General features: G+C 41.1%; 4 protein-coding genes across 4 annotated transcripts; all 4 read left to right on the plus strand.

Moving 5' to 3' along the window:
• The first annotated feature begins 4,248 nt into the window (after nucleotides 1-4,248).
• Nucleotides 4,249-5,211, plus strand: LOC120792253 (olfactory receptor 11A1-like). Its single transcript, XM_040131326.1, has one exon. The coding sequence runs from the start codon at nucleotides 4,252-4,254 to the stop codon at nucleotides 5,209-5,211; it is 960 nt and encodes a 319-aa protein (XP_039987260.1). The 5' UTR covers nucleotides 4,249-4,251.
• A 1,648-nt stretch (nucleotides 5,212-6,859) lies between these two features.
• Nucleotides 6,860-7,831, plus strand: LOC120792255 (olfactory receptor 10A3-like). The gene has a single exon (XM_040131328.1). It carries the CDS (start codon nucleotides 6,872-6,874, stop codon nucleotides 7,829-7,831), a length of 960 nt encoding a protein of 319 aa, XP_039987262.1. The 5' UTR covers nucleotides 6,860-6,871.
• A 5,287-nt stretch (nucleotides 7,832-13,118) lies between these two features.
• On the plus strand, nucleotides 13,119-14,084 carry LOC120792256 (olfactory receptor 11A1-like). Its single transcript, XM_040131329.1, has one exon. The coding sequence runs from the start codon at nucleotides 13,134-13,136 to the stop codon at nucleotides 14,082-14,084; it is 951 nt and encodes a 316-aa protein (XP_039987263.1). The 5' UTR covers nucleotides 13,119-13,133.
• Nucleotides 14,085-18,898: 4,814 nt separating this feature from the next.
• LOC120792013 (olfactory receptor 11A1-like) lies at nucleotides 18,899-19,864 on the plus strand. The gene has a single exon (XM_040130991.1). The coding sequence runs from the start codon at nucleotides 18,899-18,901 to the stop codon at nucleotides 19,862-19,864; it is 966 nt and encodes a 321-aa protein (XP_039986925.1).
• The last annotated feature ends 1,055 nt before the right edge of the window (nucleotides 19,865-20,919 follow it).

Genomic DNA, 20,919 nt, shown 5'->3' on the forward strand with positions numbered 1-20,919 from the left:
CATGAACAAGGTAATAAGATAACCTCAGCATCCTCAGTGCTGGTCTGGGTTGTGTCTAATGCACCGCGGCTCCACATGGTGAGCAACTGCCTGAACAGTCAGAAACCAGACTGTGAGACTTCATAAAGGCGGAGAGAGTTCAGGAGCATCAGTAGGCGACTGAACATGAAAAACAGCTGCAGCACTGGTTAGGAAGTACAGGATGAGCCGTAATACCAATAACAGGGGGAGGAGTGTCCGTCCTCAAAAGAAAGGACGCCACACACAGTTCACTGTCTACACAACCTTGAACTGAAAAACAGACATAAGTGCTTCTGACTTGGCTCAAGGATTATCTGAAGGAAACTGGTGAAAAGAAGCCTAATGAATGCTGGCAGCACACTCTGTAGTCAGATCAAACCAAAATAAATTAGTTGGGATCAAATGGGGTCCAGCATGTTTGGTCTAGACCTGTTCAGGACCACCACAGTGATCGCTCAGTGCCGACCATGAAACATGGAGGTGGGAGTGTGCTGATAGGGGGCTGCATGACTGCAGAAGGTGTCGGGGAGGTGACATTTATAGATGGCACTATGAATGCAGGTTTGTACCCAAATATTGAATGAACAGTTTCTCCCGAGTCTCAAGAAGTTCAGAAGGAGAGCAAGAATTTGTTAAGAAGAACAAAGTGAAAACTACAACCAGGACAAGTTTGTCCCGGGAGTTGAATCAATCACCCGTGAAGAATGACAACATCTCATCACATCATGTGGAGAGTGGCCATTTGGATCCAGCCCAGGATCTGAATCCCAGCCTGTCAGAGAACTGTTAGTAAACACCGGTGTGTGAGGACATTGCTGCCCAGTAGCGCCCCCTCCTGGAGGCAATGGAGGCCAGGAACCACATTTGCAAATGTCTCTTAAAGGGTGTATAATATATAAATATATATATATATAAATAAATATATATTTTTTTAGTGACTTAAATCCCATTTTGAAAGAGTACAATTTTTCTGATCCCATGAGTTAAGTTTTTACATCAATAATGTTGGAACAGGCTGTTTGAAAAGAAACGTTTAGTCGGCAACCAACAACTTCACCAGCTGTAGAGGCAACTGTCATTAACGTTAAGTCTGTGAGTGTCCAGACTACCTTATGCCTCAAACCCTATCTCATCTAATTATTAGTGATTATTTTAAAATCATAATAATGATCAGAAAAATCACAATACCATATGAGCTAATTCTACAAGCTTGATAAGCAGGAAATAACAGTAAATTTTTCGTGAAACCCAAACAGGAGCTTAAAGAGTCTAAAAAGCAGCAGGATTGGTAAGAATTCAAAACTAGATGTGTTAATATGAAAACATGGATTCTGCAAGCTTTAAACTCCTGACAGACAATCTAAATTAATCACGAATAAAAACTTTTGCCTGTCGTGTCCTCAGGTGTTAGATTACTTCATCAAGCTAGACTTCATTAATGAAGTCTCTCAGGTCAAAGGTCATTTCAGCGCGTCAACATGTCTGTCCCCGAGGCATCTTCACACTAGCCACAGTTTCCACTAATTCCCTCAGAAGCAAATTATAGTCGGAGCTGTTAACCAGTGAGACCAATCAGCCTGAGCACCCCTCAGCACTGGTTTCACTGGTCCACAGAGGGCTGATAATGACCTCCCCTCAGACACCTCCGGATGGACAACATGTGAGTCTTCCTCAGCATCGGAAAATATCAGTTTTAGTGGTCAATAACTTCCAGATTCTTTCTAATGTAGAATCTGAAGACACTATGAGCTGTCACTGTTGGGTTTATCCTTGCGTACGTGTGCTGTCCTGAAGATTGTCTTTCGTTAGTTACTTACCATGACTCTCTGAGTCAGGGGCTCCTATCATGTTCAGCCACCTGTCTGCGATATATGTTATACGTAAGGGCTGGACCCTCCATCTGCACCTTAGCAAACCTGCTTGAATGGATATTCTGAGAGGTTGTCAAGTCTGTGTTAGATTTTTTTTGTTTTGGCATTTGGCATTCTGAAAAAATAACATCTGAACGTTCAGTGACAGCGCCCTCTAGCAGCCATAGGAATTATGACTCTTGGATGACGGGAAGTTGTTTTAAAGAAATGAAGTCCACAGAGGTCAGGGTCAAGTCAAGTCAAGTCATTTTATTCATATAGCGCTAAATCATAACAGGGGTTATCTCAGGGCACTTCTCATGTAGAGCAGGTCCAGACCAGACTCTTTATAGTTATATTTACAGAGACCCAACATCCCCCCATGAGCAAGAACTTGGCGACAGCGGCAAGAAAAACTCCCTTTAACAGGTAGAAACCTGGAACAGAATGGAGCTATGACTCTGTCAGCCTGGCTACAGAGCTGAAAAGAAACTGAGGGTTGTTTTTATTTTCCTCTATTAGAGATGAATAATAGGCTGCTCTGGCTTTACAGAGGCCCTTCCTATATGTTTAAAGACTATCATGCCAGGCTAAGCTGGATTCTTCCAGTTTAGTCGAAAACCATATCCTTTCAAGTTTTCAAGTAGCTTGCTTTAATATGCTGGTTTGGGAGTTAAACCATGGAGCTAACCTCCTTTGTTTTATTATCTTCTTTTTTAGAGGGGCAATAGAGTCGAGTGTCATTCTCATTGAGCCTGCAACAAGATGGTCAATTTGGGAGGAACTAAAGTCAGCATAGGAGTCCTCTGTTATAGTGAAACATGGCGGTGGATTAAACGCTGATGGAATCAGTTCCTTAAATTTAGCTGCCGCACCATTAGATGGACATCTAGACAAGACATTTCTGCCTAATGGTGTGTAGTCCAGTAACAAGAATTCAAAAGTTACCAAATAATGGTCTGATAAAAGAGGATTCTGTGGAAAGACTATGTGTGCAATTTCGATGCCATAAGTCAGAACAAGGTTGAGGGTTCGGTGAAAACAGTGGGTGGGTTTATTTACACCCCGAGCGAAGCCGATTGAGTCTAATAATGAGATAAACACAGTTCTAAGGCTCATTATCAACATCAGACCTTAACACCAGAGACGGCTGTTTGCTTCTTGTTTCCTATCAACAGTCAATGATTGACCACCACCATTCTTTAACCTTAACTACGTGGTTAGTATTGCAACCATGACCCATGAACCTACCCCGAACCTTAGCCACAGCGTGTAGGAACATAAAACACATTTATTTAGACCCAATCGGTTCTATTAGATGAAATTTGTTCAGTAGGTTTGTATCTCGTCTATCAAACAGAAAATTTACAGTTTCTGTTGATGCTGCTGAAGTATGGAATATCCCAAGGGTATGTTCTTGGAGCTTTTTATTTTCTTTGTATATGTTATCCCAGGGTCTTTAAATTTAACATTTTCATGTATTGTTCACCCTTATGTTTATCTTGTGAGATTTATGGCATCAATGTCGAATAACCCTTACAGAAAAATGTGAGACCACTTTTTAATCATTGGGACCTACTATTTTTGGCTTGTGACCCTTTAGAGCCAAAAAATGCCAACTGGCAATCTCGTCTCAGGTTGCTTTTGAACTGTCAGCAGCTGAACCAAAGACTGATGTTTCCTTTAAGATTGTGTAATTTTAATAGCTTTTCGAGTCAAGAGGTAAAACTGTCTAGTTTTTCACAAGTATAAAGCAAAAATCAGTAAAAGCCTGAAAAAAACAAACAAACATTTTCACATTTTGTGTAGCAGTAATTATTTGTGTTATTTCCTGTCACATTAATCATCTTCCACAATCTAACCATACTTTAATAAAGTGTCTCTTTAGATTTCAGAAGAATTTCCATTTCCATTGAAATTAAAGCAATAAGTGAAATCATTCTTCACTATTGTCGCCTACGTAACAAAGGGCTGGCCTGTTTGGTTTTTCTGTTCTGAAAGGGTATAAAAGAGCAAGTGTTGCTGCAGTTGACAGTTAGAGGTGACTGCAGCAGGCTGCAGCACAGCAGGTGTCAAACCCCAGCAAATTCTGATTATAGGTCTTTAAACAATCATTAAGGGTGGGGAGTTTATGTCTGGGTAAGTTCCCATTGCATCTGATTACGTGTATTTTTTTTTCATCTTTACACTGAGTCAATTTAAAATACAATGTCCATGAGGCAGTGCTGATGCCAGAATGAAGCTCAGCCAAACAAAAATAACTTTTTCAGAATGATGCCTTTCAGCGAAAGAAATTATTTTCTTCGGCGGGGAGGGGGGTGTGGATGAGAAACGTTTTTAATATTTGTACACTGTGCTTGTTTTGTCACTTAAAACAAAAATGATGCTAAATTCAACCTCATCAACTTTATCGTACTTTATTCTTGGAACTTATTTACACATTGGAAACTTACGATACTTGTATTTCATGGTAACAGCTTTGCTTTACATTTTTATAGTTATTTTGAACTCATCCCTGATTGCGGTGATCTGCATGAACAGAAGCCTACACGAACCTATGTACCTGTTTCTGTGCAGCCTGTTTGTAAATGAACTGTATGGTAGCACAGGGTTGTTTCCATTCCTTCTGCTTCAGATCCTCTCTGACATTCACACTGTTTCTGTTCCCTTTTGTCTCCTGCAGATTTTCTGTTTGTATACATATGGAAGTGTAGAATTTTTAAATTTAGCCGTCATGTCTTATGACAGATACCTTGCTATATGTTGTCCTTTACAGTATAACACACGTATGACGTCTAACAAGGTTGCTGTCTTGATTGTTGTGGTATGGTTGTACTCTTTTGTGAAATTTCTGGTGACTTTATCCTTAAACATCCGTTTGCCGCTTTGTGGAAACATCATAAACAGTTTGTATTGTCATAACTACCTAGTTGTTAAGTTGGCATGTTCTGACACCAAAGTGAATAACATCTATGGACTTTTTGGTGTAGTTCTCAACATCGTGGTCCCTCTGCTTTCAATCCTTTTCTCTTACACGACAATTCTCAAAGTTTGTTTTTCTGGATCCAAACAGACCAGACGAAAAGCCGTCAGTACCTGCACACCTCACCTTGTGTCTCTGCTCAACTTTTCTTTTGGTTGCTGCTTTGAGATACTTCAGAGCAGATTTGATATGACCGGTGTACCCAGTGTGCTGCGAATCATTCTGTCTCTGTACTTTCTCATCATACAGCCACTTTTGAATCCTATCATGTATGGAATGCAAATGTCAAAAATACACCAAACCTTTAAACATCTCTTCTGCTATAAAGTGTTGACTGGTCATAGAGATACTGTGTAGGTACAATAAAGTGTCAGCAAATTATTCACAATGTCGTACCTTGAAATGTGCTGATTACTAAAATGCAACTGAATGGGAAAAAACGTCATCATTAAAATGTTAACACTGTTGTATGTTTTTGATATAAGTTAACAGAAGTGAAGGGTGAGTTATTGAGTGTTTTGATCAAATGGTTCATTGTGATTAAAACCTAATTTTTGAAAGGGGATGGAAATACAATTTCCTTTTCTCTGCCGAATATTTTTCGGCAGCCAGTTACACAGTAACCGTGTTGAGTGGTTTCTTTGAATACTTCCAGAAAGTCTTCACTCAGTTCCTGCCGGTAATAACTGAGGTTAAAAAGAGCAGGCTGATAAACAAACCTGCTGTAACTGCTCCAGTATCCTATACTCTTCCAATACACCCTTCAAATACCCGGGAGACGAAGCAAAAAGCCTTCGACAAGTCCACAAAAGACATTTAGATTTGATGGGAAAACTCCCACGACCTTGCCTGTATTCCAGCGAGAGTAAATAGACTGAAAGTCCTTCTCCCTGTCCTCCCTGAACTCCTACATCTAAGTGTTTGCTTGAATGGTCAGAGAAGCCACAGCCTTTCTGGCCTACTAATACCTGCTTACAGAGTGTCCTGGGTCAACAATGTCTAAAAGGACTCCGTCTCTATCTTAACAGCCTCCTTCACTGCTGGCGTCCACCAACGGCTACTCTGGTTGCTGCCACAACAGGAACCAATGACCCTCTGACCACAACATAGAGTAACTGCCTCCATAATGGAGGCTTTGAACATGGCGCACTCAGATTTCATGTCAAAAACCCCCTTTGGGATTCAGGGAAATTCTTCTGGAGGTGGGAGTTAAATAGCTCGTGGAGGCTGAGGTGTCTCAGTTAGACATTCCCAGTTCACTCTTGTTGCTTGTTTGGATTCGCCAGGTGTGTCTGGCGGCAACCAACTCGCCACCAGGTGGTGATCAGCTGATGGTTCAACTCTTTTCTTTACCTGAGTGTCCAAGACAACGAAAATGTGACTTTTTCCTCATCATAGACGCGGCATTGCACCTTTCTAGAACCAGATTTTCTCGTCTTGGGTCAGCACACCAGGACCCCTGCATTTGCTTGCCTACCGGATGCAGCGTGTTGCACATGGTAGGCCCACAAGGCAGCGGCCCCGTGCCATCCCTTCAGGCTAAAGTCACCCAGGCCCTATGGTGGTTGATGCAACCGCTAGGTGTAGCCAGCAAACGCCAAGGTCAAGTGAAAGAATCGGGCTTGTTGTTGGCTCATGAGGCTTCTGGAATCTCTATTGGTCTGACCTGTCACCTGGGACCATTTTGCCTTGGTGACTCTACCAGGAGCTATCTTCCCCAACAACACAACTTATAGGTTCATGGGGGTAGGGAAGTTGGCGATTCGTGGAGGGGTCGCTGAATGTGTGAGCCCTGATGATAAAATGGGACTGGCCTGTTGCTATTCCTTTGTTCTGAAAAGGTGTAAAGCAGCGGGTGTTGCTGCACAAGACAGAAGTGACAAATACTGAACTGTGTGTAATGTGATTACCTTTCATTTACAGATTTAAAGGTCCTTAAACCTTCAGTGAAGGAGGGAAGTAATTGGTAAGTTTAGGGCTGTTTTGTTCATTTGTAGTTATTTTTTCATCGTAAACAATGATGCGGAATTCAACTTCCTCAACATTATCTTTTTTCATTCTTGGAGCTTATTTGAATGTTGGAAATATGAGATACTGGTATTTCATGATAACCGCTTTTGTATACATTATAATCATTATGGCCAACACATCCCTGATTGTGGTGATCTGCATGAACAGAAGCCTACACGAACCTATGTACCTGTTTCTGTGCAGCCTGTTTGTAAATGAACTGTATGGTAGCACAGGGTTGTTTCCATTCCTTCTGCTTCAGATCCTCTCTGACATTCACACTGTTTCTGTTCCCTTTTGTTTCCTGCAGATTTTCTGTTTGTATACATATGGAAGTGTAGAATTTTGTAATTTAGCCGTCATGTCTTATGACAGATACCTTGCTATATGTTATCCTCTACAGTACAACACACGTATGACGTCTAACAAGGTTGCTGTTTTGATTGTTGTGGTATGGTTGTACTCTTTTGTGAAATTTCTAGTGACTTTATCCTTAAACATCCGTTTGCCACTTTGTGGAAACATCATAAACAGTTTGCATTGCCGTAACTACCTAGTTGTTAAGTTGGCATGTTCTGACACCAAAGTGAATAACATCTATGGACTTTTTGGTGTAGTTCTCACCATCGTGGTCCCTCTGCTTCCAATCCTTTTCTCTTACACGAAAATTCTCAAAGTTTGTTTTTCTGGATCCAAACAGACCAGACAAAAAGCCGTCAGTACCTGCACACCTCACCTTGTGTCTCTGCTCAACTTTTCTTTTGTCTGCTGCTTTGAGATGTTTCAGAGCAGATTTGATATGACCGGTGTACCCAGTGTGCTGCGAATCATTCTGTCTCTGTACTTTCTCATCATACAGCCACTTTTGAATCCTATCATGTATGGAATGCAAATGTCAAAAATACGAAATACATGCAAACATGTCCTCTGCTATAAAATATTGTGTTTTTACAAGGATCGTTTGTAGGATTAATATTCTGTGTATTTGAGTTCTGTCTTTAACCATTTGCTGATCAAAGGATTTGTGACTGAATGGAAAGATCCCTGACACTGACTCTGTGTCCCTGACTAATGTGGAATGTGGTGATTTGAAATTATGTTTGAGTACAGAATTTCAAATAAACTATAAAACGCAAAAGTTCACCTGCTTGGAAGGATTCAGTTGGAAATTGAGATTATTTTAAAAATGCAGTTTTTGTTCATAAATTCTATAGTGGCTTCCAACAACATATTGATATAATTCTATTGTAGATTTGTTCAAACTGTAGGGGATGTTGAGATGCGTCAACTAAATGTTTACACACAGCAATATGATTTGCGTTTGAGATGATTGATCATTTGGTCTTTTAGAGATTATTTAGGCTGCTACCATTAACTGATCAATGTTTTTAAATAAGAGGATGAAGAAATACCAGGTGACAGCCAGGTGGAAATAAAAGTACTGATGTGATGGTACTGTCTTTTGTTCGTATGCCTGTGGTATTAATGTTTTGGTGAATGGCAGGTGCGAGAGGTTCGATAGAAATGGAAAAAGTATAATGGAGATAGTGGACATCCTTGACCAACATCTGATAACTTTTTTAGTTTCGTCTTTGACTCTCCTCACTGAAGGGCGTGTTAGTCTGACTAACTGAGAATATCCTCTGAAGAAAAAACACCAGCATCAGTTGTTCCAGCAAATCCCCAAAAAACATTTGTTTACCTTCGCATGACAGCGCCCTCTAGTGGCCGTGGGAGATTTTGCCTTTGTCCATCTGGAGCAATGTTGGACTTTAACGCAGGAGACCACTGTTTGTTCCCTGCTTCCTATTGACGGTCAATGTGGCTTTCTCTTAACCACGACCACGGTTGTTCCCTTACCTTAACCAAGTGGTGGTTAATGTAGCCATGAAAATAAAGGTCCCTTAATCTAAGCGAAGTAGTGATATTAACCTGGACCTCAATCTTTCCCTAAGCCTAGCCCAGTTGTTTTTGTAAAGGGAACCTAACCAAACCTGAACCCAGGGTATCTGCAGGTTGTGAAAAGTCTTAAAGCGCTGAATCTAGCTCCCTTTAAAAGGCCATTATAGGGAAGCAGAAGTCTTGAATTTCATTTACGAAGGTCTTGAACATTTTTCAACCGTAGAAGGTGTCATTGGTTACATGTGGCTGCTTCTCCACAGCAGCAGTGGTCTGGTTGTGACCAACACTGTCACTGCTGCTGCTACAGGAAGAAGATCATCAGCTCCGAATGAGTCAGTTTTACCAAAAACTTCAAGGAGCTAAAATTAATTAGTCATTTTAAATTGGTTGATCCACTTATCTGAGTCCAGATCATATTGATTGATTGATTGTAACTAGGAACTGCAGTATATTTATATAGAGCTGGGACGTATGGATGATAATGTGATAGAGTAAATGTCAATAGATTCATGCACTTAATAAATAATTGTAAGCCTTATTGTCCCTACTTGTTTCTATTCAATCATTTTTTGACTGGTATGACTGAAATTGCATCGTTCGTGGTGTTAAAAGGCCTCAAAAACTCTCAAATCAAAGTTGTTAACCCTGCAGAAACCCTTTTAACCACAGGGTTGTCAGATCATTAAATTAATTTATTTTTCTAACAGGGTTTTGTAACAGTTTTGAAGGAACAAACACTGTTATCCTGTTGATAGAGTGGTCAAACTGGAAAACACCTCAGTGTGTTGGGCGGCTGTGGCTCAGGAGGTAGAGCGGGTCGTCCATCACCTGGAAAGTTACTGGTTCGATCCCTCGCTCCTCCAGTCCGCATGTCAAACTGTCCTTGGTTCCAAGATACTGAACCCCAAATTGCCCCTTGTGGTTGTGCCATCAGCATGTGTGAGTGTGGCCGAACGTGGCAGTAGTGTAAAGCGCTTGGACTGGTCGATAAGACTAGAAAAGCCTCTATGTAAGTGCCGTCCAGTTACCATTTACCATAACTGACTTGTTGCACTGACCTCGAGCCATCACCAGATTGTTTGCCTTTGAGTTCGCTAAGACGCTGAATCAATCGGTGTACAGGTCAGTTGTTCGTCTGTTCTGGAGGACGATAAAGCAACGCAAGTAAAGCGACAGACGATACCGCAGCAGTCTGCGGCACAACGGGTGATAAACGCTGAACTGTGTTTGTTACGATCGCGTGTCATTCACAGATTTAAAGGGGAGTAACTGGGATGTTTGGGCTGCTTGTGGGATTTTCCGTCCTTTCTCTCTTTGGATCATTTCGTCAGGAAAAGGCCAGTGTAACGGTGTTAACGAGGTGCCAGTGTGATACCTGCAAAATATTATTATGTCACTGTTTTTCAAAAATTATGTCTTTTACAGCTAATTAATTGCCAGTGTCCAAAATAAAACACATGTAAACATCTGTTCTAAAATGGCAACTGGTCACAGAGATTTGATGTTGACATCAAAAAGTCTCAGGAAATCATTTACAATATGGGTCGAGCAGTGTTTTTTTTTTTAGTGCCGATACCGATTATTAGTAATTACGGGAACCGATAACTTATATTTGGAACCGATATACATTTGTAATAAAAACGAAAATCTTGGTGTCGAAATTTAGAATCACACACACGCAACACAAAACTACGTTCAACTGCCTTTAAGCATATGTTTAATCAAAATGAGCGTTTCAACATTATCTTGAAATAAAAAGTGCAGGGAGGCCCCATCAGCATTTTCTATAAAGTTAACGGGGATTTTAATTAATAAATAAACAAAGAGCTCCCCAACGTTTTATAAAGTAAATAAAGTAAAAATGAGTAAAACTAGTAAAACTTAGATTTATTCTGATATTTGATTGTTCATTAGTAGTCCCAATTGAGCAGCAACAGAAAAGCTCTAGAAAGCCTTTATTTGGACTGCACTGCACGTATGTGGCGCTTTTCTAGTCTTATTGACCACTCGAAGCGCTTTACACTCCTTCCACATTCACCCATTCACACACACATTCATACAGCGCTTTTCTATACATACACACAGACTCGCACACACCAATGATACGAGGACACTTGTAGGATCGAACCACCGACCTTCCAGTTAGTGGACGACCCGCTCTACCCCCTGAGCCACAGCTGCTTTACTTGGCTTGAAATGTTGTACGTTAACAACACGTGATCGTAGGGAACCTGTCATTCAAAACTAGGCTACGTCAGTATAATGGTTAATATAGCTCAATACGTCCAGTAGCCAGAGACGAGACTATTCAACGTGGACAGCTGTACACCCCCTATGCAGTGGATTAACACAGGCCTTAGATGCAGTCCCATTATGTCTAAGGTCTCTGACAACAATATCCTGCACCTCTCTACAAGAAACAGAGTCAGAGACAGCTTCAGGACACACTTCAGCAACGTTGCTGGTACTCGTGGGTTGAGACTGAAACTACGACGGGCCCTGGTAAGTGACGTGCTAGGAACAGCATTAGTTCGCTAGTCAGCTGGCTAAATTATGGACCAACAAATGAACTTGTTGACGTTCGCTATCGCGTTCAAGTTAGCTCCTCCACGCTCAACATTAGCTTGGGTTATTATGAGCATCGGCTACCTATAACGTGAAAACTCATACGGGCGAGTAATGATACGTTCGCATTATGGTCTCTAAAAAACCTAATAGTTTCCTGTCGAACTGGGCCCAACGTTACTCAAAGAGCAGCATAGTTACCGCTACGTAAATAAACTCTGTTATCTCGTTATAGTTAACTGTGTATCACTGCATCAAAATGTATTATTCAGGCATTTTTCACTGGGCATATTTGTCATCATAGAAATAGATCATAGGATCGTGATGTTTACTGCAACTTCTGCGATATCTGCCGCCTTACCTTCAAAACACAGCTCGGGGCGCCAGCTGGAAACGCTTCAGTCTGCCAATGCGTTTCTCTGCACCCGTCTGTGGCAGTAGCCGTCAGCGCTGATAGGCTGTTACTCGTGATGTGTCACCAATTAGATAACACACAGACAGAGGCGGCTACATCAGAGCGCATTTTTATATTGATTATATCGGCAATCCGATTAAAAAAAAAAAAAAGATTCCGATAATTGTTAAAATGCTGAAGATTGGCTCTGACGAACGGCCTGACCGAGAATCAGATGACCCCTAATTTATAATATCTTGCATTGAAACATTTGTTCATCTTTGTAAAATGTTCCTGACAGTGTCCTACTGTCACTGGATAATGTGCTATGTGGTATATGGAAATAAAATTCCAGTGATGAATTTGAAGAAAACGTGGCAAAAGTTAATCTGAAACTAGACTGGATTCAATGGGAAATTGTGAATTTTTAAAATTGCACTTTATGTAATAAAATACTAGCATAGCTTCTGATAATCCAATTTAGGAACGAACCCTAAAACTCATCAACCCTGAGCATAATTTTGAGAAGTGAAGGGTAAAAAGAGGTGGGATAAGAAGATTAAGTTATCGTAACTCTACTGCTGTCAGAGCTATGCAGAACTATACAGCTCTGTCTGACACTGGGTACGAAATGTCCCGGGGAAAAGAAGGCTCGATTCACGGCACAAAGGAAGCGCATCCTCTTTTGTTTTTTCCTGGTAGGTGTCGGTGCCTTCCCCCAGGTTTGCTTTTCTCAACACTTACTGAAGAATTTCTCCCTGCTTTTCTTCGGCTCCTCCCTCCACTCCGACGTTCCGTAGTTACTTGTTTGTGCAGAGCAATACTCAAAACATGTTATGACTCTTTATAAAAATATGGCAATTTCCAGTCACCTCCTCAGCAACACGCTTCCTTCCTCTCTCTTACTTCCAGAGTGGTGAGGATTGTTTCATGTCCTGTGTGGCTGGTAGTTGCTGGGCTGTCCCGTCAGTTGGGGCAACAGTAAAGGAAAGGGGGGTGGCTCTGGTGTTGTGACGAGGTATAAAGCTGCAGATATCGCTTCAGCCTCCACTTAGGTACTGCAGCAGTCCGCAACACAACAGGAGACAAATGTAAAACAGTGTGTACCGTGTATGTTTGTGTGTCTTTTAAAAAAATCCTTTTAAAGGTTTTTGCACATTCCGTGAGGAAGGGGAGTAAATGGTAAATTAATGTCGCTTGTGAGTTGTTTTTTTTTGTCTGCACACTTGATTATTTTTAAATAACGGCCAGTGAAGAAGTGTTGTCAGTGTAAAGCTCAGCAAATATGAAATAATGCCTGTGTTATTCAGAACAATGTCTTTAATTAGAACTAATGATTCAATTTGGGTTCAAATATGAGCAGCAAGCTTTTTGCAATTTGTAAACTGTTAACTCACTTAAAACAAGAATGATGGTAAACTCTACTTTATCTTACTTCATTCTTAGTACTTATATAAATGTAGGAACTTTTAGATTCTTGTATTTCATGATAACAGCTTTGCTTTACATTTTTATAGTTATTTTGAACTCATCCCTGATTGTGGTGATCTGCATGAACAGAAGCCTGCACGAACCTATGTACCTGTTTCTGTGCAGCCTGTTTGTAAATGAACTGTATGGTAGCACAGGGTTGTTTCCATTCCTTCTGCTTCAGATCCTCTCTGACATTCACACTGTTTCTGTTCCCTTTTGTCTCCTGCAGATTTTCTGTTTGTATACATATGCAAATGTAGAGTTTTGTAATTTAGCCGTCATGTCTTATGACAGATACCTTGCTATATGTTGTCCTCTACAGTACAACACACGTATGACGTCTAACAAGGTTGCTGTCTTGATTGTTGTGGTATGGTTGTACTCTTTTGTGAAATTTCTGGTGACTTTATCCTTAAACATCCGTTTGCCGCTTTGTGGAAACATCATAAACAGTTTGTATTGTCATAACTACCTAGTTGTTAAGTTGGCATGTTCTGACACCAAAGTGAATAACATCTATGGACTTTTTGGTGTAGTTCTCACCATCGTGGTCCCTCTGCTTCCAATCCTTTTCTCTTACACGACAATTCTCAAAGTTTGTTTTTCTGGATCCAAACAGACCAGACAAAAAGCCGTCAGTACCTGCACACCTCACCTTGTGTCTCTGCTCAACTTTTCTTTTGGTTGCTGCTTTGAGATACTTCAGAGCAGATTTGATATGACCGGTGTACCCAGTGTGCTGCGAATCATTCTGTCTCTGTACTTTCTCATCATACAGCCACTTTTGAATCCTATCATGTATGGAATGCAAATGTCAAAAATACGAAATACATGCAAACATGTCCTCTGCTATAAAATGCTGGCTGGTCGCAGTGATACTTTGTAGATGTGATATCAAAAGTGATATTTAACATTATCTTGTTTGAAAATGTTGAATTTATTAAAAAAGATCTAGAGAGGAAGAACTGCAGTTGTCTTACTTCACTGTTATATGTGGGATGCAATGAACTGAAATAAAGCTCCAGCAATGAAATTTGAAAAAACATGGACATCATGACCGGAGCTCAAACAGGAATCAGTGGGAAATGTTGAGTGCTTGATTGTTTTTCTTGTGTTTGTCAGACAACGCTGAAAACTTTAAACAAACTTCATGAGCCGAGAAACTAATTCACACCTGCCGATGCAGTAGCATTCCATAAACATAACAGATTCTTCTGTGTGTCTTTTATGATGGTTAATAACGTGCTGCATTGGTTTGGAGTGTTAGACCGCGGCCCTGAGACGGCGCCTTCTTTAGTAAGCTTTCGTTACAGTATTAGTCTTTGAACCTAACAGAGGCAGAGCCGGGCAGCCAGTGAATGCTTTCCTCATCATCATTAATACAGAGAAGAGATGGGATAAGGTGAGGATCATTTGTAGCATCTGAATCGCAAAGAACCAAGATTTGGCAAATATGCACAACATACAATATTTCATCTGACTTAAAAAAAGGTTGCACAGGGCCAGAAGCTTTTAACAACTTATATGCATATTGTTTAGCAGAACAGAATGAGGTGCTCTTCGAGTTGTCCAGAAAATAATAAATGAGGGTGAGGCTAAGAATGCCAAGACAGGAATCATAGGCCATCTGCCTCAAAAACCACATTTTTCTCCTGTGATGATGATGATGATGATCCACCATGTGATCAGAATCTGATAGAAAGTCCTCTTGGATCCACTTGGTTATTAGACATCCTGACACACAGGGTCAGCACTACTCAGAACCACTTTGGCCTGTGAAGACATCACGTGGGAACAGTGTGTCTACCCACAACCAAGGGTCTGCTGGTTGCATAGATGCCACAGATTGTTGGACTGCTCCTGGAAACCAAAAGGTCAGGAAAGCGAAACAGGAGCCTCATACTTACAGTATATGGTTACACATGTTTTGGGGACTGCTGATATACCCATGAAAGATTGAACTTTAATGTATGCCAGGGCTGGATGTCCTGAGGGGAGTTGACTTGTGTAGTAGACAGTCTTACTTGCCCGCCAACACCGGTCCTCTCTCAGGGGACTCTCAGCAAAACAAGCCTGACTGCAGGAATAACCCCAAAATCCCATGGCCAGTGGATTCTTGCCATTTGAGGCATCAGAAAACTTCTGGCTGCAGCTATCAGCTGACATCTCATGCACGTTTTACACATGACCCATCCAGACTTCTTGTACCTAATCTTCATTGGAAAAAAGAAAATTTCCTCTGGAGATGAGAGTTGAAAATCTTGCTGTATGTATCACAGCCTCTACCGGATGTTCCCTGGTCCAAGTCAAGTTGAGTCAGTTTTATTTATATACCATAACAGAGGTTATCTCAGGAAACTTTTCACATAGAGCAGGTCTAGACCTGCCCCCAGCCCCCTCCAGGTTGTACCCATAATAATCGTAGCAGTGGGTATTGAGCAGGATCATGGGGGCAGAAGGTGGTTTGCATTCACAGATCCAGACTCTGCAGCACCAGGGGCAGAAATACCTGCAGAGAGCGACAGGAGGAGAGACGAGAAAGCACAAAACTACGAGAGAGAAGAAGCCAAGTTATTAACAAGCACTGATGGGATATGAATGTGTACAGATGGAGAGGAAGAGGAGGAGAGAGGAGCTTGGTGCATCACGGGAAGTCCCCCGACAGTCTAGGCCTACAGCAGAAGAACTAAGGGACGGTTCAAGACCAACCTGAGACAGTCCTGACTATAAGCTTTATCAAATAGGAAGGTTTTAAGCCTACTCTTAAACCTGGAGAGGGTGTCTGCCTCCTGGACCCAAACTGGAAGAAGGCTCCACAGTAGAGGAGCCTGGAAACTGAAGGTTCTGCCTCCCGTTCTACTTGTAGAGACTCTAGGAACCACAAGTAAGCCTTCCGTGTTCTACTGGAGTACTAGGGTACTATGAGGTCTTTAAGATGGGATGGTTCCTGACCATTGAGGGCTTTGTAGGTGAGGAGGAGGATTTTAAATTCTATTCTGGATTTTACAGGGAGCCAGTACAGAGAAGCAAACACAGGAGAAATGTGATCTCTTTTCCTAGTTCCTGTCAGTACTGGTGCTGCAGCATTCTGGATCATCTGGACAGTATTTAGAGAGTTGTTGGGACAGCCTGATAATAAGGAGTTGCAATAATCCAACCTAGAAGTAACAAAAGCATGGCCTAGTCTTTCTGCATCTTTTTGAGAAAGGATGTGTCTGATTTTTGCAATGTTACGTAGACGAGAAAAGGCAGAGCTTGAAGTTTGTTCTATGTGGGAATTAATGGACATATCCTGGTCAAAGAGAACTCAGAGATTTTCTAACGGTGGTGCTGCAGGCCAGGGTAGTGCTATGATTGAGTATAATTGATTATCATCTGCATAACAATGAAAGTTTATAGAGTGTTTCATAATAATATTGCCTAAAGGAAGCATATATAAGGTGAATAGTACTGGTCCAAGCACAAAACCTTGTGGAACTCCGTGTCTAACTGTTGAGTATATGGAGGATTAATCATTAACATGCAGAAACTGAAATCGATCTGATAAATTGGACCTAAACCAGCTTAGAGTGGTTCCTTTAATGCCAATTAAATGTTCCAGTCTCTGTAATAGGATGTGATGGTCAATAGTGTCAAATGCAGCACTCGGCTCTAACAAGACAAGTACAGAGAAAAGTCCTTTGTTCGACGCAATTAGGAAATTATTTGCAGGCTTTCACCAGTGCTGTTTCTTTGCTATGATGCACTTTAAATCCTGACTGAAAATCCTCTAATAAACTATTATCATGTAAAAAGTCACACGACTGGTTGGCGACAGCTTTCTCAAGGATCTTAGAGAGAAAGGGAAGGTTAGATATGGGTCTATAGTTGGCTGAAAAATCTGGATCAAGAGTAGGCTTTTTAAGAAGAGGTTCAATTACAGCTGTTTTAAAGGACTGCGGTACATAGCCTGTTAATAAAGACATATTGATTATATCTAGTAAAGAGCTGCTAACTAAGGGTAAAACTTCCTTAAGCAGCCTAGTTGGGATGCGGTCAAAGAGACAGGTTGATGGTTTAGATGAAGAAGTCGTTGAAGTTAGTTGGTGAAAGTCGATGGAGAAAAACTGTCTAAATATACATCAGGTTTTACAGCTGTTTCTAAGGTTCCTGTGTTTGAAGATAAATCGGTGCAGGTTGAGGGCAGGAGGTGGTGGCTTTGTCTCTAATAGTTAGAATTTTATCATTAAAGACGCTGATGAAATCGTCACTACTGAGCGCTATAGGTATACATGGATCAATGGAGCTATGACTCTGTCAGCCTGGCTACAGAGCTGAAAAGAAACCGAGGGTTGTTTTTATTTCCCTCTATTAATGAAGAGTAATAGGCTGCTCTGGCTTTACAGAGGTCAGTCCTATATGTTAGAAGACCATCATGACAGGTTAAGCTGGATTCTTCCAGTTTAGTCGAAAACCATATCCTTTCAAGTTTTCAAGTAGTTTGCTTTAATATGCGGGTTTGGGAGTTAAACCATGGAGCTAACCTCCTTTGTTTTATTATCTTCCTTTTTAGAGGGGCAACAGAGTCGAGTGTCATTCCCACTGAGCCTGCAGCACTATCAACAAGATGGTCAATTTGGGAGGGACTAAAGTCAGCATAGGATTCCTCTGTTATATTGAAACATGGCTCAGCACTGATGGAATCAGTTCCTTAAATTTAGCTACAGCTCTATCAGATAGAAATTAAGTAAAGACATTTCTGCATAATAGAGACTGTTTCCCCGCCAAAGAGAAACCCATCAACAAGGCTGAGGCCTCGGTCCAGAAGGGGACCCTAGTTTCCTACATCCCGAAGAGCTAACTCAGTCCTATTCTGGCCTTACCACTGGGGTCTTCACTTTATTTATGGTCTTGCCTGTTGCCTAAGTCCAGTTTGCCATGGGAGATCCTGTCAGACGCTTTCATGGTTTTAGGGGAACACGTCAACTGTCCACTCTGACAATGTCTTGAATTTTGGAGGTTTTCACAGAGGGGCCGCCAAAGATTCATTCTGACGGTTAAGTGATGGGTGACTGATCACCCTCTCAGGATTGGTTTATAAACCGCTGAGGAAGGGAGGTCGACGCCCAAACCTGGACGCAGTGCCTGGAAGGGGGCCTACATCCCAATACTAATATCTACAGTATCAACCATAAAACATATGATCACATATTAAGTTCATATTTCTCAATGTCAGTGTCAAGAAAGTAAATATAACAAAAATACCTCTTTCTATTATTGTACTGTCTTCTCAGTATTTCAACCCATGAGTTAGGCTTTGGGTTAGGCTCAGAAGTTTGATTTTCCATCCATTAGAAATCAGCACCAATCAGTGTATACAGATAAAGGTGATGATGAGATCATTCCCTGACTTGAGAAGTCTTAAAGAAGCAGAATCTTGGTCCCAGTTCATTTAGGAGGGAGGACTGCAGCACGGCAGGACAGTACATGAACGTCAGGATTAATGCAATGTCATAAACTGTGTTTGTTTCTCTTCTAAGCATTCTGTTGATTTTTATGTAAGACAATGGGAATGGAGTACGGTGTTTGTTATGATTGCTCTGGAAAATGAATACTATTCGTTTGTGCTTGATGTTTAAGCTGACTGTCATTTAGTTTAGTTTAAATATTTATAGAGATGTAATATGATTCGTAGAATTACTTCAGTTTCTAAACAGTGTTATGATTGCTTTACAAGCCGAAAGAGGGATCATGGTAAACTCAACTCAGATTTCATACTTCACATTAAATGCCTATTTTGACAGAGGTGATTTAAGATATTTATATTTTGTGGTTATTATGTCTCTATATGTTTTCATAGTTTGTGCCAATTTATTTCTCATTGCGGTGATCTGCATGAACAGAAGCCTACACGAACCTATGTACCTGTTTCTGTGCAGCCTGTTTGTAAATGAACTGTATGGTAGCACAGCGTTGTTTCCATTCCTTCTGCTTCAGATCCTCTCCGACATTCACACTGTTTCTACTTCACTTTGTTTCCTGCAGATTTTCTCTGTGTATACATATGGAAGTGTAGAATTTTTAAATTTAGCCGTCATGTCTTATGACAGATACCTCGCTATATGTTATCCTCTACAATATAAAACACGTATGACACATAACAAGGTTTCTATGCTAATTGCTTTAAGTTGGTTATCCTCTTTTCTTGAAGTTGTTGTTTTGATATCCTTAATCATCCCGTTACAGCTGTGTGGGAACATTATTGACAAAGTTTACTGTGGCAACTATTCCATCGTTAAACTGGCCTGTTCTGACACAACAGTCAATAACATCTATGGACTCGTTGCAACTTCTCTTACAATCATCATTCCTCTAATTTTAATCCTGTACACTTACATGAGGATTCTCAAAGTTTGTTTTTCTGGTTCCAAGCAGACCAGGCAAAAAGCCGTCAGTACCTGCACACCTCACCTTGCTTCGCTGCTCAACTTCTCTTGTGGGTGTTTCTTTGAGATTGTACAGAGCAGATTTAATATGAAGAGTGTCCCCAACATGTTGCGAATATTTTTATCATTGTATTTTCTTACATGCCAGCCGCTCTTTAATCCTGTAATGTATGGACTGAATCTGTCCAAAATCCGTACCATATGTAAAAGTCTGGTCTTTGCCAAAATGTGGGATATCTAATCATGCAGATTTTGTCAGTTCAACAAGTGAGGCAAAAAGTAGGCCTTTGAATCTATTGGTAATAACGACTGTATTTATTGATTTTGATAAATGTTAAGACTCAAAACTCAAAGCAAAGTGCGCACAAATGTCTCTCTTTGTGGTCAGTTTTGGGAGATCCACAATAAGAATTTTCACCTCACTGTAACTATGATGAATAACTCTAAGTTAAGCAACTTCTCTGAAGACATATGAATTGTTTGACGCAAGCTTAAAGTGTTCTGTGTTCTTTGTTTAGGGTGGAAATTAAATTTGTCTTTCACTGGTCAACTCATGTTTTCATCCATCCATCCATTTTCTGCCACTTATCCGGATTCAGGTCGTGGTGGGAACAGGTTAAGCGAGGCAGCCCAGACTTCCCTCTACCCAGAAACGTTTTCCAGCTCCTGATGGGGGCTTCTCGAAGCGTTCCCCAACCGGATGAGATTTATAGCGTATTCGAGTTCTACCCCGGGGTCTCTCGTGGATGTCAGAGCTCCATACCCTATCTCTAAGGCTGAGTCGAGCCAACCCCCGGGGAAAAACTAATTTCAGCCACTTGTATCCTTGATCTCATCCTTTGGCTCATCGCCATCGGTGAGGGTCGGAGCGTAGATCGACTGGTAAATCGGAAGCTTTGCTTTTTGGCTCTGCTCCCTCTTCAGCACAACGGTCCGATACAACGTCCGCTTCAGCGTCGATGTTGCGCAGATCTGCCTCTCTTTCTGACGTTCCATCCTACCCTGCCTCGTGAACAGGACCCAGAGATTCTTTAAAAAAGCCGGCCCATTGTACATTTTGATACCGCCTGTGCTACTCTGAATCATAATCTGGCGTTAGAAACACTCATTAAGATGAAGTGTGAGAAGTGTGTACATTGTCATAAAAGGAGCTGAGGCATCATAAGGTACATTTACTTGTACTGTACTTAGGCTCGTGTAAAGACCCTGGTACTTGATTTTAGATGATTTATATTTGAAAGACTTGAATCACACGTGTAATTCCATCTCTAAATAAACAGTCTGACACACAGATGA

The sequence above is a fragment of the Xiphias gladius genome, chromosome 7 (assembly GCF_016859285.1).
Source record: "Xiphias gladius isolate SHS-SW01 ecotype Sanya breed wild chromosome 7, ASM1685928v1, whole genome shotgun sequence".
NCBI classification, from domain to species: Eukaryota; Metazoa; Chordata; class Actinopteri; order Istiophoriformes; family Xiphiidae; genus Xiphias; species Xiphias gladius.